At 36.7% G+C, this 18,573-nt stretch overlaps 1 protein-coding gene across 1 annotated transcript in view; it reads right to left on the bottom strand.

Moving 5' to 3' along the window:
* Positions 1-18,573, bottom strand: part of LOC137630506 (TBC1 domain family member 20) — a 78,779-nt gene that overhangs the window by 8,409 nt on the left and 51,797 nt on the right. Inside the window, exons 3-5 of the mRNA XM_068362015.1 lie at positions 12,455-12,614; positions 2,717-2,961; positions 1,304-1,497 (exon numbers count right to left, since the gene is read on the bottom strand). Of these exons, the coding sequence (XP_068218116.1) occupies positions 1,304-1,497; positions 2,717-2,961; positions 12,455-12,614 (599 nt within the window). The remainder of the gene's footprint in view (positions 1-1,303; positions 1,498-2,716; positions 2,962-12,454; positions 12,615-18,573) is intronic.

The raw sequence follows: 18,573 nt of genomic DNA, 5'->3' as shown, positions 1-18,573 counted from the left end.
ATCTCTGACAGGTGAGGGACGAGAGCAAGGCTCATCTTTGTTAACAACAGCGCTCGTGTCCCATCTCTTACGAGACTTGGCACTGGTAACAGGGGCTTGAATCCTTTAACCTCATACCTTAATGCCTTTCTGGGAGTTAGGTTTTGGTACAGCTCTGCTCCTCCCAAAAAACTATGCACAGAAAGCAGGCATTCTCCGGAGATTCAGACTTATTAGGCATCCAGTACTCGGTAACTTCTTCCTAGGACAGCGTTCCGAAGATTAGGCTGTACTTCTGAAACTCTCACAAAAGAAAGAAAGGGATGGGGAGGAAGGGGGGTGCCCTTCCTCCCAACCAACAGTGTATATGCTCAGTTATTAAAAGAGTTGTGAGAAACAATATTTCCTCTTGCCATGGAAGAACTCTCGACCCTTACTCCAGATAAGAGACTGACTACAGGTAAAAGGTGTGAAATCATCCCCACTAAGTATCCAGACACCTCCCTAGAGTTATTCACACCTTTGTTCCTTCCCTAAATGGAACATCTCTCAAATTTCACTCAATAAAGGTTCCTGGATAGCTATACTTCACCCCCTGGGAAATAGACAGCAGGAGTTATGTACGGAAGTTACATGTGCGTAACTCCTATGGATTGGACTTCTTGGTATTCTGCTAAGACATCTTCTACTCGTTCTTCTCAGAAGTTGTAGCGAAAACAAAGGGAGATGGGAGAAATTGATGTTCATCTCCTCGAGATTCCTGTAAGCCAATGACGATAATCTCGCATGCTAGAGAACACAATAGCTAGGTGATACATCCTTAACATATTCCTGGATCGCCATACACTTAATGGTAGAAGGGCAGTGCCCCTCCTTTTTACACTCAACGCGGAGGAACTTTTCTGACAACAGTATCAGCGAAAAGAAAAAGATTAAAACAGCAGGATGAGAATGCCAAGAGATACGTCTGTGGTCTTTGTCGGCCAGTCAAAATGAAGGTTCTAATACCTGGTGGGTGGGCGGGACCTACTTGTCACCTACCAGCTACTACTACTGCCTCATTAAAAGTTTAAACAGCTGTTCCAGCTTTGCTGAAGTCACACACATACCACTATTAAAGGTCAAAGGTTTTTTTTACGTGTAGGAACAAAATATCCTTTTATGTCTATGAGGTAAATATAGTATGTATTTTCAAAATGCTGATTCACAGAAAAAATGTAAAAGTGATTAATCTTACAAAGACATAGACACTGGCTTGCTAAAGTTGTCAAAGATTTATGATTCATTTATTGTGTGACTTGTAAAGCATGTGAAATAAACTCACTCAATCAGAAACTGGTGTAATTTTGGATCAGATCGCTTCAAAATTGGATACAGATATGTGAGGTAGTAAGTAGTTTTTTCCATTGTCGGTCTCATGAAGTCACAAAGATGAGTAACAGCCAATTTTTCCACCAACTCAAAGCCTACGTCTTCTCCCATTACCAAGAGGAATGTGATAGCAACATCATGAAACCCCTGAAATAACAAAATACCATTACACTTTATCATCATCATCATCTCCTTCTAAGCCTATTGATGCAAAGAGCTCAGTTAAATTTCGCCAGTCGTCTTTATCTTGAGCTTTTAATTCAATATGTCTCAATTCACCATCTCATACTTTGCACTTCATAGTCCTCAGCCATGTAGACCTGGGTCTTCTAAAAAACTCAAGAGATGGAAACCCATTGGATACGATGAAATAACAGCCAACATAATACTGGCCAAAATTGAACTGACTCCCAAAATACTTACAAGATTATTTTGTTAAATGTGGCATGAAGAGACAAAACCTGATGAATGGGAGTTAGAAGTGTTAGTGAAAACGGTAAAAAAAAGGTAGACCTGACTGATTGTAATAATTACAGAGGCATAACACTTACATCAGTTATGAAAATTACACTTTTTACAGATGAAAAACTCCAACAAACAAACATATTCATACTGCATATCCAATAACTAATAATAACAGCTATACTGTAAATGAACTGTATGAAAACTATGAAAGCTTATACAGTAACATATTGGAGTTGATGTAATATTAATCATAAAGATGTTTTGAATAAGTTGAGAAATTATATAAACAATACTCTTCATTATTCATATGTGAGCACATTATCAAGATCAGCAACTTGAGACCAACTGATCAAAACAAAGTATAAAAAAAAAACGTTTGAAGTACTTGAATGTTGAAATGCACCCAAATTGAAAACAAAAGTAAAAAAATGCTTTAATTATGCACAACTAACTATTTAAAACATCAGGATTTTTTTTTATATGATAATGTTCTTTGTTAAAATTAGTGGTCACCTAACGAAAATCAAATACTGTGTTTTAAGCTACAATCGAAAAGGAATTTAGGGAGAGTAAAGTTTTATGTGTTGTATTTCACAGACACTTTTTAAGGGAACAAATATTTTGGTTTCTCCTGCTATACGTATGTATTACATGGCAACTAAGAGAGAGATTTAGGTTTTAGGTGTTGCTGAGTTTTAGAGTGCTGAGTTTGAGAGATGCAACCTGTATCACATTTACTACCATTTTATGAAAGCCTTATGGCAAAGCAAACTACCTGATAAAAAGTTTTTAACTTAATGAAAATATCTTAGTTATCTGCATAAACTTTAAGAGCTTTTATCTACAAAATGCCAAGTCAGGAAAAAAATCCCAATTCCAAAAAACAGAAAATTCAACTTACTTGATAATAGTGAAGATCAGGATGCTTCATTAAAACTCTTATGATTAGCGTCGTCAGTTGATCCATCAGGACCAGTCTGTAGTCATCGTCTATGCCGGGGGGAAACCGCTTAAGAGATCTATTGACATCAAGGACTACCTGGTTGTAGTCTTTGTGGGCTTTGACGACATCTAATGTAGGCTTTGGGGTTACCTCCATGTGCTCAATCATCATAAGGCGTGGCCAAGCTTTACGACGGAGCTCATCTACCAAAACAAAACAAAAGAATCACAAACTTTTCAATCAATTTTTCCTAACTACTATATTCAAACCCGAGACTTAACCCTGGATAGGTACGGTGGGTCGTTTGCGACCCCGAGCGTCAAAAAAAAACAGGTTTTTCTCACGTGACTCACCCCCGTGACTGAATTTGTGGGTGATCGACCTGCAGGAGGTGTCTCCCCTACACGCTCTAGTAGTGTCCAGATGTGCATTGCTGTAGCTGTACTCCTTCCCCGATTTCTGAGACGCGTCGGGGTCGTTCGCGTCCGAGTTTACCCTTCTAGGGTAGTTTGCATAATTATCAAAGTTATTACGTATTATGAAATTGTCGTAGAATGGTGCAACTTGTATAGGTTATCAGTTGTGGAAAGTCTTGGTGGATTGTTTGGCTACCATGTGCATGTTTTTTTTTTTAGTTAAAATGTCGTTCATCACCACGAGGACCATTTTACCGCTAGTGCCCCTTTTTCATTTTTTTTCATTTTTTTGCCAAGTCATTTTTCCGTAAGATATTGCCAAATAGTGTCGTAAAACTTTTGCTTGTTTAGTGTTGGAAAGTGTGTCTAGATGATCTGGCTACCCATGCATGACTTTGTTTTTGTTAGATACGACGTAGTTATTGGTATATTGGGTATTTAACTGCGGTTACCAATTTCTGTTTTTTTTCAATATTTGTAAAAATTACTACGTAGTAAGGAATTGCCGTATATTATTCATTTTTTTTTTCATGTTTATGTGTTAGAAAGTGTGCCTTGATGGTTGGGCTAACACGTGCATGTCTTTTTTTTTATCTGAGATGTCGTATATTAGAATGTCGGGCATTTTACCGCGAGTGTCCCTTTTTCATTTTTTTTCATTTTTTTGCCAAGTCATTTTTCCGTAAGATATTGCGAAATAGTGTCGTAAAACTTTTGCTTTTTTAGTGTTGGAAAGTGTGTCTAGATGATCTGGCTACCCATGCGTGATTTTGTTTTTGTCAGATACGACGTAGTTATTGGTATATTGGGTATTTAACTGCGGTTGCCAATTTCTGTTTTTTTTTCAATATTTGTAAAAATTTACTACATAGTAAGGAATTGCCGTATATTATTGATTTTTTTTTCATGTTTATGTGTTAGAAAGTGTGCCTTGATGGTTGTGCTAACACGTGCATGTCTTTTTTTTTATCTGAGATGCCGTATATTAGAATGTTGGATATTTTTCCGCGAGTGCCCCTTATTATTTGTTTTGCATTTTTTTGCTTAGTCATGTTACCGTAAGGAATTGGCAAGTAGTGTCGCAAAACTTATATTTTTATAGTGTTGGAAAGTGTTTCTAGATGATCTGGCTACCCATGCCTATTTTTTTTTTAGCCAGATATGGCGTATATATAAGTATGTGTTCGATTTTCCTGTGATTGCCATTTTTTCGTTTTTTCCCATTTCTTTCAAAATTACTACGTACTAAGGAACTATCACAGAGTAATATTTCATTTATATGTTTATTTGTCGGAAAATATGCCTTGATGGTTTGCCTAGCACGTGGCTGAAATTTTTTTTTTCTGAAATGCCGTATATTAGAATGGCCATTTTTCCACGAGTGCCCCTTTTTATTTGTTTTGCATTTTTTTGCTTAGTCATGTTACCGTAAGGAATTGGCAAGTAGTGTCGCAAAACTTATAATTTTATAGTGTTGGAAAGTGTTTCTAGATGATCTGGCTACCCATGCCTATCTTCTTTTTTTAGCCAGATATGGCGTATATATAGGTATGTGTTCGATTTTCCTGTGATTGCCATTTTTTCGTTTTTTCCCATTTCTTTCAAAATTACTACGTACTAAGGAACTATCACAGAGTAATTATTCATTTAGATGTTTATTTGTCGGAAAATGTGCCTTGATGGTTTGCCTAGCACGTGGCTGAATTTTTTTTTTCTGAAATGCCGTATATTAGAATGTTAGCCATTTTTCCTCGAGTGCCCCTTATTATTTGTTTTGCATTTTTTTGCTTAGTCATGTTACCGTAAGGAATTGGCAAGTAGTGTCGCAAAACTTATATTTTTATAGTGTTGGAAAGTGTTTCTAGATGATCTGGCTACCCATGCCTATCTTTTTTTTAGCCAGATATGGCGTATATATAGGTATGTGTTCGATTTTCCGGTGATTGCCATTTTTTCGTTTTTTCCCAATTCTTTCAAAATTACTACGTACTAAGGAACTATCACAGAGTAATGATTCCTCTAGATGTTTATTTGTCGGAAAATTTTGTTTACTTTTTTTTTGATTGAATATCATCAAATTTTTTTAGCTAAAATATTGTTTTACATTTTTTTTTTCGATTTTATTTCCCTTCAAAAAAATTTTTTTGGGTCAGAATTTTAATTTTATAGTCGTCAAATAATCGACAATTATCCAGCAACCCACCATACAATTTTTATGCATATCCAATAATAATTAGATTAGTAAATAACACCTTGAAATTGACATACCCTTCCTACATTTCAAGTGGCAGATTAGGGAGTCTGAGTCAGTGTGGTTGGCGGCCATTTTGTGGACATATCCGAAGCGTAAGCTGCCCTATCTATATATATTCTTGTTCCCTATAGAATTTGTGATATTCTGGTATATTTTTACCTGCATAAATATCATATTATATATTAAATATATGTATTTTTTTACGGAATTTCTAAGTACTCAAAAAATTACCTTTAGATATGGCCCCTGATATAAATGTAATTTACAAAATAATGAAGATTTTTTTACATATTTCTATTTTAGAATAACATATGTTTATTCCCTAAAAAAATTAGCCACTTCCTATTTCATTTGGGTACCCAAAAAAATTCATGAAATTTGGACAAATTTTTTTGGCCAAAAAAAGTTACCCTTTTTTTCTCATTTCAGATCTTCACCTCCATGGGTCTGACTTCATCCAAAATACATCAAGATGTGTCCTAAACATTCAAGAATCAATTCCTAAAAGGATTTGTGTATATATGTATAAACTTTTTTTTTATGAATTTTTATGTCAGGTCTTTTTTTTTCTACTTAATTTTTTAAAATATTTATAATAAATAGTTTTTCTGCAGATGAGTAGTATTTATCTATACAGTTGTTTTAAGCATTCATTGAAGTTTTTTTTGGCAAAAGAAAAAAGGAGGTTACTGCAAAAACTGATTTTTCAAGAATTTTTTTTGGCGTCGGGGTCGTTCGCGTCCGAGTATACCCTTAAAGGGGTGTCCGAGGACCGTACCTATTCAGGGTTAATAGGATTGTGACTTCAGCGAAGGCGAAACTGGCCATTAAGCTTTTGAACGAGGAAAACATACTTGAGTGGCAGGTAGGTGGCTCTGCCCATCAGACCTTCACTTTGACCTCTGGCTGAAGCAAGCAGTGTTACTCAAGGTCTCAGGTTTGTATAGTTAGGAAAAATCCCAAATTTCTAATCATTTTTATTTTTCCACTATAAAAACATGAGTCCTTTAATGTTTTGGGCGTAGCTGGAACTCGGCTGTTAAGACTTATAACAAGGCGTCGTTACTTACTGGTGGGTGGCGAATAAGCAGCAGCCCCCGAAGCAAAGTGAGTAAACTTTGACCTTCACCTAGAGCTTGCAGGATGGTTGAAGCATAAAGTTAAAGGACTCAAAATTGTAGACAAATGAAAAATTCAAATTTATTTTGAAATTTAATGTTTACTCCAACATGGATACAAATTATCTTTCTTTAATATGAGACTTATCTTCAGGAGGGATAAAAACCTGTATAACCATCTGGCTAGTTTACCGTATTTGACAGCCTATAAGACGCACGTTTTTCCAAAATATGAAACCTACCGTAAGCCTAGGCTAATCTTCTCTCTCACGCTCACTAACCCAGCTTACGCTCAATACTTCAACCTGCCCTAAACTCCATGCATCCTTATTTTATTTCTATTGCTGGTATTATTGTGTTATTAGAGGTGCTTTAAAAATTAATTCTTAAAAATGAAAGCAATCTTATCTGAAATGCTGTGACTTGCGTTTGTTTACAAACATCAGCTGATCTGCACTCTCACTTTCCAGTAATGCCATCTGTTAGCGAGGAATAAAACTACGGTATGACCATTGCCAGGGCTGCTGCCAGATGTATGACCCAGTGGTGTACAACCTAAGACATTTTGATTTAATTAGCAAATCTGTACAACTTTTGAGTCTATATGTACAACATTTTTAATGAATTGTTGATTTTCTAATGATTGTACAATATTTTGAAGCCTTATTGTACAACAATTGATTACAGAGTATGGTATCTGACAACCATGATCGTTGCCAGTGCCTACGTGTACTCGTACGTTTACTTGTAGTGGCAGATAATTTTATGAAAAGGATTCTACTTTACTTTAATTCTTGCTTTATGCATTGCTGGCTTTATTTTTGTGTCCAATGTTTTGTTATTATTATGATTGCTTTGCATGCCTATACTAACAGATTGCTTATTTCCTGCTACTGAGATGCCCTGTCTATGCTTATTTTATTGCTTGTCTGTACTGCCAAATTGCTTTTATTATTATCATTATTATTATCATTATTATCATTGGTATTACTATTATTATTATTATTATTATTATTATTATTATCCACTAAAAATGATAGTAATAATGGACACAAGTCATGGTATGACAATGAAATAATCTCCAATAGATTTAGTAGATTTGAGAACAAAGCCCTCAGAGGGATATCGGGAGTTAAATGGCAGGACAGAATTAGAGATGAAACTATAAGACATTATTCGAGTGCCATAAATGGATGAGATCATGATGAGGGGTAGATGAAGATGGTTTGGGCTTGCTCTTCAACCTACCAAGAGAGATTGGTTCACCAAACGTTCAGCTCGGCTCCACAAGGCACTAGAAGAGTTGGAAGACCCAGGCCTACATGGCTACGGACTATGAAGTGCGAAGTAGAAGATGATGAATGGAGAAGTATTGAAATAAAAGCTCAAGATAGAGACGACTGGCGTAATCTAACCGAGGCCCTATGCGTCAATAGGCGTAGGAGGAGCTGATCATGATCATTACTACTTCTACTACTACTACTACTACTACTACTACTACTACTACTACTATTATTATTATTATTATTAATTATCATTATTATTAATTTTAATATAATTGTTATCATTATCATTATTATTATTATTATTATTACCATTATTATTATTACTATTATCATTATTATTTCCTGCTATTGAGATGTCTTGTGTAAATACACTAAAAACCTCTTATATGCCTGTGTCTTATAAGCCGTCAAATTTGGTACTTTCCCAGGAATGTTAAAGCACTTTGGCCTGTGTAAGAGAGAAGTGGTGACTCCTGTCAACCTTCCAACCACCTGAGCACTGAGATGTTGCATGTATTTGTTTAGGTCCCTACCAAAGCACTGGCAGGTGGTCATGGTAGACCCTATATTTGTAAGAGTAATGTGTCCGAATGTATGGTCATTTTGAAAAATGCACTACACATTCCTTCCATTCTCTCCCTCGTCTGAGAGGATTGTGGAGATTATTCATTAAAGAACTTATCTGTAAAGAAAAGCTACTTGGTCGTGAGTTTTTCATGCATTTAGCGTCCGATCCAGCATATAATGGAGCGACAGCTTAACTCCAACTTGGAAAAAGAAAGAAGAGAACGACCAGACATTCTACATCTAGATTTGTGTACAAAAGAATTTTAGACGAGAGGCTACTTTCCCTATGAGGGAGCTACTTCCACAACACGACTTGTTCAGTAGTTACCGCAGGACCATGGATAAGGTTATCCATAAACCTGTGGGTTAACTTCCATGAGTAGTGAGTAGCAAAGGTTGTTTGTTGTACCTGACTTCTCCTTCCAGGACTAGTGTCACTGACGGGTTCTTCCTGAATGTTGGGATTAATCTAATGTCCCTGATCTAACAGGGATGATAATTCTGGAATCCCATTGGATCAGCATGGGCGAAGGTGCATGAATCAGAAAAGCACTGTTCTTGGACATTTTCATCTATATCCCTGCAATGCAGGAAAGTTTTTGGTGCTCTGCAAAGGGAGCTTAAATTTCTAAGAAGTGTCACCATGCCCTCATATGTCATAGGAGAGTGTCATTTCTACACCTCACTCGCATGACATTAGAAGTTGACTCTAGACACAAACTCCGGACAAAGTAAAGGAAGACTTTCCTTCGTTGAGAATGACTCATGACATACATGTCACACGGTATGCTCACTGTAATGCCAATGTTTATGCTCATGAGTAGTCTAGGAGTCAAATCTTATCTGATGCACGGTCAAGGGTACAGGAGGGTATGCTTGAGAGACCTGAGGACTCGAGCGACATCCTTAAGAGACTCAAGTTCCTGGAGTGGGAAAACCATTTGAAGCTACTCCTGAACCTAGACTGATCCTTTGAAGGGGAAAATTGATACCAAGGACTTATAGATGTATCTGAAAATCTCTATTGAAATGCCTTGCAAAAAGCCTATCTTTGGCAGGAGATGCTGCAAAACCACAATCCATGAAGAGACAGGGATGTCACCAAGCTGGATTTTCTCTGCAAGTGTGGTTGGCATAGCAGACTGAGTTAGTTGGTTAGCTATCTGGGTATCGCGGCAAAATCATCTTGAGGGCCAGGTACTCCTCTGCTTATAGTCACTAAGGTAATTCTTGGGTTTGGCTTGCTCAAAACCCTGTAGACAACCCTTCTGATCAGGAAGAGATGACAAGGAAATCATGTAAAAGATAATACAAGGATCAAATTTGGCATAATTGTTTGCCAAGTCATATTAATCAAATCTGAAAGATTGGCCAATTGAAAATCCATGTGGGGAACCATATTAGCTGCCTGAACTCGATGTTTTGCTTAGAAGTGCTTGCAGTTGTCCAAGTTGCATGATCTAGATATCAATTCCTAAGTTTTCAAGCACACTGACACATTTTCCCCAAGTATTTACTGTTTATAAGTAAACTGATACAGCTAAGTTGGAAATGTATGTTGACATTATATTGCAACACCTTACTGGCATTCCAAATGCAGCCTAACTAACCCCAAATCACTTAAGCAACTGGATCTGAATGTACTCCGTGCTAGTGTGGGAGAGCTGGGCCAAAGGTAACAGGGCTTTAGTTATCTGGATGGTGTACAGATTGCATGGGATCTATAACATTGGATAAATAATTGAATTAGGTGTAGGGCACAGTGCAAGAACCTACTGGTATCCCATTTAGGAAAATGCTTATTCTACATGTACAGGGTGGTGAACAGATAAACCCTCGGGTCTGAATGTCATACTGACCACAGATGCTAGTTTTACTGTTAAATCATGCAACACTGACTGAAACAAGTGTTGTCAGTCAGGAGCTTCGAAATGGTCTAAAATCCACCGGCCACCCACCCAAGCCAATCTTGCCAGAAGACGGACTGACGGATATATAAATTTTGCAAAAAATATTCTTCTGTTTCACTCAATGTGCTGTCAATTTAGTTGGACCCTGCAAGACTTGACAAAGTTAGTGGGATAGAAGAAACCTTGAGACAAAAGAAAGCACTGTATCACGAAAGGTTCAAGATGCTAAAACACAAGAATATTTCTTTTGTAAAACTAAAGTGGGAGGGGAGCTTAGAGAAGCAATGACAATGAAAGTGAATAGGAGAATAAATTCATGGGCAGAAGCACTCAGCAATATGGAGCTCCTTGCCAAACTAAGTGCAACAGATGTCATAGCAAAAGAACAGAGATATCACCCAGCCTACATGGCTGCATTGTATAATCAAGAACAAGCCGAACTAAAGGTGCATGAGCAGAGTACTGCAAGGAAGTATATCCAAATGTTTTCTCCGAACTAGTCACCTACTTCAGCAAGATGATAAAAGAGTAACGGTAGAGATCCGGTCATTTTCAAGCTTAATGACTTTTCCATGCTTTACAAGCAGATGCTGGAACAACTAGGTGTTGAATCACCTGATGTTCATTCTACCCGATTCAAGAATCAGTTGCTTTTTCATATTCCCAAGCTGCAAATTTCAGTAGCACCTTTCATGATAATAGACCGACAATGGGCTGTACCATCAACACTGTTGCAATTTGTAAGCATGATTGAACACGGTGCAGATATCAAGTCCCAAATCCAGCATGGAGCATTAAAATATGACAAATCTCGAGATAATTATTATTTTTCCTAAATATACAAAGGTGAGTCCTTTACCTAAGAGAATCAAGCTTGAATACAGTATGGTAGTTAGAATTTTATAACGAGGTGTAGGTAGTTGACCAGTGGTTACAAACAGGAAGCAGGCCTAGAGGAGAAGTCCTATTATTCTGACTGGTCTCGACACATTGAAAATTCTTGGTGGTAGGGCTTATAATGTGACATTTTCCGCTGATGGGGGGGAGCAAGTGACTGTGCTTTGGAAGATTCAGAATAACGAGAAGTTAACTGAAGGCCTAGAATTTATTGATCTGCCCCACTGATACTGATCACTCATAGATGGATCGTAAGTAGATCGGATGAGTTCTGTCCAGGAATGTGGAGGTCTGGCACGAGAAGAACAAGACCATGGAGAGTGAGTGTGAGGTGCCTTAGCTTTCAGAGACCCTAACCCAGGAAATTGTTTTTGTGCAGGGGATTATGTGCATTGAGGTGATCATGCCCGTTTAGATGATTATACGCATGAAGGTGATTGTGTTCAAGGAAGCAATCATTCACGAGACAGTGATCATACTCGTGGAGATGAGCATTGAGGTAATCGTACTCATAGAGATAATAGTATACGTGGAGATGATCATGGAGGTGATTGTGCTCGTTGAGGAAACTGTGCTCGTGGGAACTATCATACACGTGGACGCAATCGTGGGTGTGGAGATGTGCACTGAGGCAATCAAGTTCGAGTAGACGATCATGCTCGTGGAGGTCAAAGCGATCGTCGTATCGTAGGTCATGGTCATTTGACTGGTCGTCCTCATCCAGGTGATCATGCTCGTGCAAGGGAAAAGCCGCATGTTTGCTCACGGAGCTGGCATCATCAACAGGAAATCAACCACACAGACAATCTAAAAAGATAAAGGAAAAAGCATTAGTATGCCAGAGCAAGATACGCAGTGAGTACGTCAGTACATGATTGAAGCCAAAGTCAAAGTGAAGATAACTCAACCTGTTGGCTACCACCCGGAAGGTAATTATGCTTACATCACTGAAAAGTTTAACGGACGTTGCCAGTTTCAATGAAGTCATATATCATTAAAGGTTGTAGGTTTGTATTCTGTGTAGGAACAAATTCATAACTGACTATCAAAGCTATGAAAGTCATGCAGTTTTAATAAATTATCACTAAACTAACTAACTTTTACGAAAACCATTATACTGTGCTGGAACATGAAAAACTTCAAGAGGTACATGAAGAACACCTGGCCCCATAAAATTCCAGTTACACTACCTTTATATGATAAAATAATAAAACACCAAGCATAAAATAACTCCTCATTAAATCTCACCTTTAACTAGACCTCCGTCACCAACAGCCAACTCACGAAGCTTTTCAATATCTAAAGGGCTGGAAGACAAAACATCTTGAATATCTTGCATCTTCTTTTGACGATCTATAGAGTCCTGATCAACAGTTTTTGGCCTCTTCTTTCGTCTCCTTATCTTCTTCTGTTGTGATTTAATGAGTTAATGCCATATTAGAAAACTAAATAAGAGATGTATTAAAAGCAGAACATCAGGGAAGGACACTGATTAGTATTATTTCTTAAGAGTTGGAATGCCATTTAAGAGTTGACTCTTCACCTCACATCCTCATATTTATCTCTTTCGACATTCTATAAATGTCTAAAAGCATCGAAGCAGACAAAAACTGCTAGGATGATATATCAAATAACAAATTTTTAAATAAATTTCTATTTTACCTAAGTACTGTATACAAATTTGAGACCTTTGATAGAAGTATGCTTTCAGCAAAGCTGAATACAGTAAGGATGTTAAAATTTTAACGAGGTGTGGTAGTTACTGCTGGGGGGTGGGGAACCCTCGCACACCTGACAGGCAAAGTTTTCACTTTGACCTTCAGCATAGGACTTGTAGGGGTGGACAAGGCAAGAAGTATTACTTAACAGACTTAGGTTAGCATAGGTTGGAAAATTACTATTATTATTATTATTACTATCCAAGCTACAACCCTAGTTGGAAAAGCAAGATGCTATAAGCCCAGGGGCTCCAACAGGGAAAAATAGCTCAGTGAGGAAAGGAAATAAGGAAATAAATAAATGAAGAGAACAAATTAACAATAAATCATTCTAAAATAAGAAACAACGTCAAAACAGACATGTCATATAATAAACTATCAACAACATCAAAAACAAATATGTCATAAATAAACTATAAAAAGACTATGTCTGCCTGGTCAACAAAAAAGCATTTGCTCCAACTTTGAACTTTTGAAGTTCTACTGATTCAACCACCCAATTAGGAAGATCATTCCACAACTTGGTCACAGCTGGAATAAAACTTCTAGAGTACTGCGTAGTATTGAGCCTCGTGATGGAGAAGGCCTGGCTATTAGAATTAACTGCCTGCCTAGTATTACGAACAGGATAGAATTGTCCAGGGAGATCTGAATGTAAAGGATGGTCAGAGTTGTGAAAAATCTTATGCAACATGCATAATGAACTAATTGAACGACGGTGCCAGAGATTAATATCTAGATCAGGAATAAGAAATTTAATAGACCGTAAGTTTCTGTCCAACAAATTAAGATGAGAATCAGCAGCTGTAGACCAGACAGGAGAACAATACTCAAAACAAGGTAGAATGAAAGAATTAAAACACTTCTTCAGAATAGATTGATCACCGAAAATCTTGAAAGACTTTCTCAATAAGCCTATTTTTTGTGAAATTGAAGAAGACACAGACCTTATATGTTTCTCAAAAGTAAATTTACTGTCGAGAATCACACCTAAAATTTTGAAAGAGTCATACATATTTAAAGGAACATTATCAATACTGAGATCCGGATGTTGAGGAACCACCGTCCTTGACCTACTTACAATCATACTTTGAGTTTTATTAGGATTCAACTTCATACCCCATAATTTGCACCATGCACTAATTCTAGCTAAATCTCTATTAAGAGATTCACCAACCCTTGATCTACATTCAGGGGATGGAATTGATGCAAAGAGAGTAGCATCATCTGCATATGCAACAAGCTTGTTTTCTAGGCCAAACCACATGTCATGTGTATATAGTATAAAAAGTAATGGGCCAACAACACTACCCTGTGGAACACCGGATATCACATTCCTATAATCACTATGGTGCCCATCAACAACAACTCTTTGAGATCTATTACTTAAAAAATCAATAATAATGCTAAGAAACGACCCACCCACTCCCAACTGTTCCAGTTTGAAAACAAGGGCCTCATGATTAACACGGTCAAAGGCAGCACTAAAATCAAGGCCAATCATACGAACTTCCCGACCACAATCAAGGGATTGCTGTACAACATTGGAGATTGTAAGAAGGGCATCACATGCCCCAAGGCCTTTACGAAAACCAAATTGCAAACTAGGGAGTAGATGATTACCTTCAGCAAACCTATTAAGACGTTTTGCCAGAAGACGTTCAAAAACTTTAGATAATATGGGAGTTATGGAAATTGGGCGGTAATCAGTGGGACTTGAGCTACCACAAACACATTTACATAGAGGAGTAACATTACCAATTCTCCAACTAGTGCTAAAAGCTCCTCTTCTTGCTAACTTGCGCAAAATAACAGATAACTTTGGAGCTAAGAAATCTGCTGTCTTTATAAAAAACAAAGGAAAAATACCATTTGGGTCTACACCTCCATAAGCATCAAGGTCCATCAACAGAGCTTTAATCTCACGAGATCGAAAAGCTAAACTAGTTAGTTTAGCCTCAGGAGAACAGGAATGAGGAAGTTCAAGTTTTTCATTACTCTGTTTACTGTCAAAAACATCAGCCAAAAGGGTTGCCTTTTCCTTTGGACAGTGAGTGACGGAGCCACTTGCTTTAAAAAGTTGTGATTTGAGGAAGTTCAAGTTTTTCATTACTCTGTTTACTGTCAAAAACATCAGCCAAAAGGGTTGGCTTTTCCTTTGGACAGTGAGTGACGGAGCCACTTGCTTTAAAAAGTTGTGATTTGTTCATACACAAATATAAGACCTCATCCTTTAATAGGTGACTTATCCTTAAGAGGGAGGAAGTCCTATAACCAAACTGTTCTGTTTACTATTCCAGAAAATGTTCAATACAGGAGCTAAGGTGACAACTCCTATCAATCTCCCCATGACCTGCACAAAGATGGGTTAAGTGTAAGGGTAAGTCACTCCCAGGAATTTGTCGACAGTTAAGGAAAGCCTACACAGTAAGCCCTCCTTATTCGCAAGGATAAGGTAACAGAGACAGTTGCGAAAAGCAAAAATCTGCAAATACTTGCTACCTTTGGGTGGGTTAGCTCCTAACCTAACAACTCACTGCTCGTTGCCTTCGAGCAGTCGACTAACACACTAAGTAACTCACTGTATTCCCTAATATTGTTTTACCTGGTTTCTATCACAGTATAAGTATCTTATTATAGTAGGAACACATTTCAGTAAGTATACAGTACAGTACACGAAAAACTGCGGTACACATAACACTAGTTATTGCCATACTTCTAAGTAAGTACTGTACTACAAAACACTGTTGTTCTTATCTAATATAACACTCACTGATACTGTAGTGTATATTACTGTAATATACGGGCAGTAATATCACTACAGTACAGCTTGATTACCTAAGGTAATACTTGTAAGTGTTCTCTGTTTTCGGTAGGTTGACACACCCCGTTCAAACTCACTGTATAAGTAGCCTTTATCTACATTAATATTGTAAAATATGGTATTTTGTATACAGCAATGTACAGTAGTTAATAAAATAACAACACTAGAGTATTACAAAATGAATACACTAGCAAAATTATAAATTTATAAATAATTTGTATTTTTCCTAACATACAAACCAAGAGCTATTTAAAGCGATATCCTTTCGGAGAAGCTGAAAGACGAGTCTTGATAATTTTAGCGACAGCCACCCCAACCGCTAGTTAGTGAGGAGGGGGGGGGTTAACCTCAGCCCTCAACCCTGCTACAGTAGGGTCCCGAATTATGCGAGAATTTGGTCGATGAAAGGCCTCGTGTAATTGGAAATTCGTATATTTCGAAACACACCATGGCGGCAAACAGCAACCTACCCGTCAATTTTTTTTTCACTCCATTTCTAGCTTTCTAGCTATATATATACTGTATATACACTGTGTGTGTGTATGTATGTGTGTATGTATTATATATATATATAAAACATATATATATATATATATATATATATATATATATATATATATATATATATATATATATATATATATATATATATATATATATAATATATATATATATATATATATATATACTGTAGCTTTTATCTTAACAATACTGTAAGAAATCCTTCTTATAGATTTTTTTTTATAAAATACTGTACAAAATTTCTTTTATGGATAAATAAAACAATAAAAAGTTGTTAAAGTTTTGATAATTTTCTATGACTAGTATTTACTACTGTACTATGCATAGCTTACTGTTTTCAGTATTTTCCGAATGATGTAGAATTATTTCCTATAGATACAAAAAACAAAAAAGGGTTTTCAAGGTTTGATACAGTACGTATCTAGCAATAGTTAAAAATTACAGTATAGTACTGTATATCCATGATGACACTCCCACACGTAAACACGGCCAGTAGGCGCAAGTGTGCAATAGGCTGCTGTACGATAATCACGCTTTTTTTGCCCTGAGCGGTCATTTCACTAATGATAATTTTTCAAAGTTAATATAATTTCTTTATGCTTATAATTCGTAATTATAGTTAAAAGTAGGGATATTAATTAAATGGTTGAGTAAAAAAAACAATTAATACTACTATTATTTAATTTCAAATGGCTACATAATACTGAACATTCTAATGGGTTCTTTTTATCTTCAATCGTAAATCTTACGCCTGGATAAGCAACAAAAGGAAAGGGATAGGTCTCTCTCTCTCTCTCTCTCTCTCTCTCTCTCTCTCTCTCTCTCTCTCTCTCTCTCTCTCTCTCTCTCTCTCTCTCTCTCTCTCTCTCTCTCTCTTCATATCGTTTCCTGTATAGTTTTCAAATATGTTCGTCATACATTTGTACATTATTTATCCACTATATTCTCTCTCTCTCTCTCTCTCTCTCTCTCTCTCTCTCTCTCTCTCTCTCTCTCTCTCTCTCTCTCGGCATTTCCTTTCCCTTTATAGTTTTGTGAAATTTCGTTGTCCAGTCATTCGGTAATGAGAAGTCATTTTCGCTTTCGACATCGAAAGAAAACTTTGTTTCTTCAATATACTCATCACTGGAGGATTCAGAACTAGTGCTCTCATTATCAAACAGGTTATCATTATCAAATTCCTCAACAAGAATATCATTTATTTCATCTAAAGAAATAACCTTCCTCTTTAGACCTTTCATTACAAAAGGAACAACAAATAACCACTTATGCATGAACGCCCGAGCGCACTGATAGGAAACCAGTTCAAACCAGAGTTTTGTAACATCAAGCTACCTTCAGAAAAATAGTTGCCAGACATCATATAAGTTTCTATTCACAGTCCCCACATGCTGAGTGTTGCCAAGTGGTGATCCTATACTTACTATACGAGTAAAGTAACATCACGAGACTGACGGCTTGTAAAAGGCAATTAAAGTCATGAACGGAATATACAGTTGAAGGCGGTACCGAGTAGATCGTGGTGAACGGTTTATAACGTGGATGACGCTTAACAGGTTAAAAAAACATTTTATATAGTTCGGTATTTTCTCTATCCATCCTCTCCCAGAAAACCTTCAAATGTGAATTATCGGAATGTGTGCAGATCTTGGCAGTGCGATAACTAGTTAGCGACTGAGAATAAAAAAAATAAAAAGCCCGATTGACGAATGACGATGCTGATGAAGAGGATATCGAATACCGATTTTTCCCTAATTGATTTTTTCTACGTTCTGTCTAATCCAATGTACAGTACATTCTTATGTAAAGGGCGAACCCCAACATTTCTTGATGCTGCTACACTTTAATTATAGATATTTTACCACCTATTTATAATCTTTATTTATAATAACATCTTTAGTAAAAGCTCTTCAATATCACTTTCAGGAGTAAATGCGTTTATGATCGACGATGAAACGTAAAAAAAAAAAAAAAAAAAACGTTTTCCTTTTAAGAAGGCGTTTTTTTAGGGAAAAAAAAACAACACGAAACAAAATTGCTCATATTTCATATATTTTGATTTTCTAAGGATAAATAAAACATTAATTATAACATTATTATTACATAGTACCTGGTAAGATATCTTTTGCCGCAAAAGTTAACCTATAGACAGATGTTAAAATTGGTTAGCGAGTTCGTTATGATCAGCGATGGAACGTACTAAACTAAGTAATGGGTTTGGTTGTGGTGACATGTTTGGCAGTAGCATGATATAAAATAGTCTTTATTTTGATGGTTTTTAATTTAGTTTAATGAATAAGGAT

This window comes from Palaemon carinicauda, chromosome 38, assembly GCF_036898095.1.
Source record: "Palaemon carinicauda isolate YSFRI2023 chromosome 38, ASM3689809v2, whole genome shotgun sequence".
Taxonomy (NCBI): Eukaryota; Metazoa; Arthropoda; class Malacostraca; order Decapoda; family Palaemonidae; genus Palaemon; species Palaemon carinicauda.
Note: the sequence above shows the minus strand (reverse complement) of the source record. Positions and strands in the feature narration are given on the sequence as shown.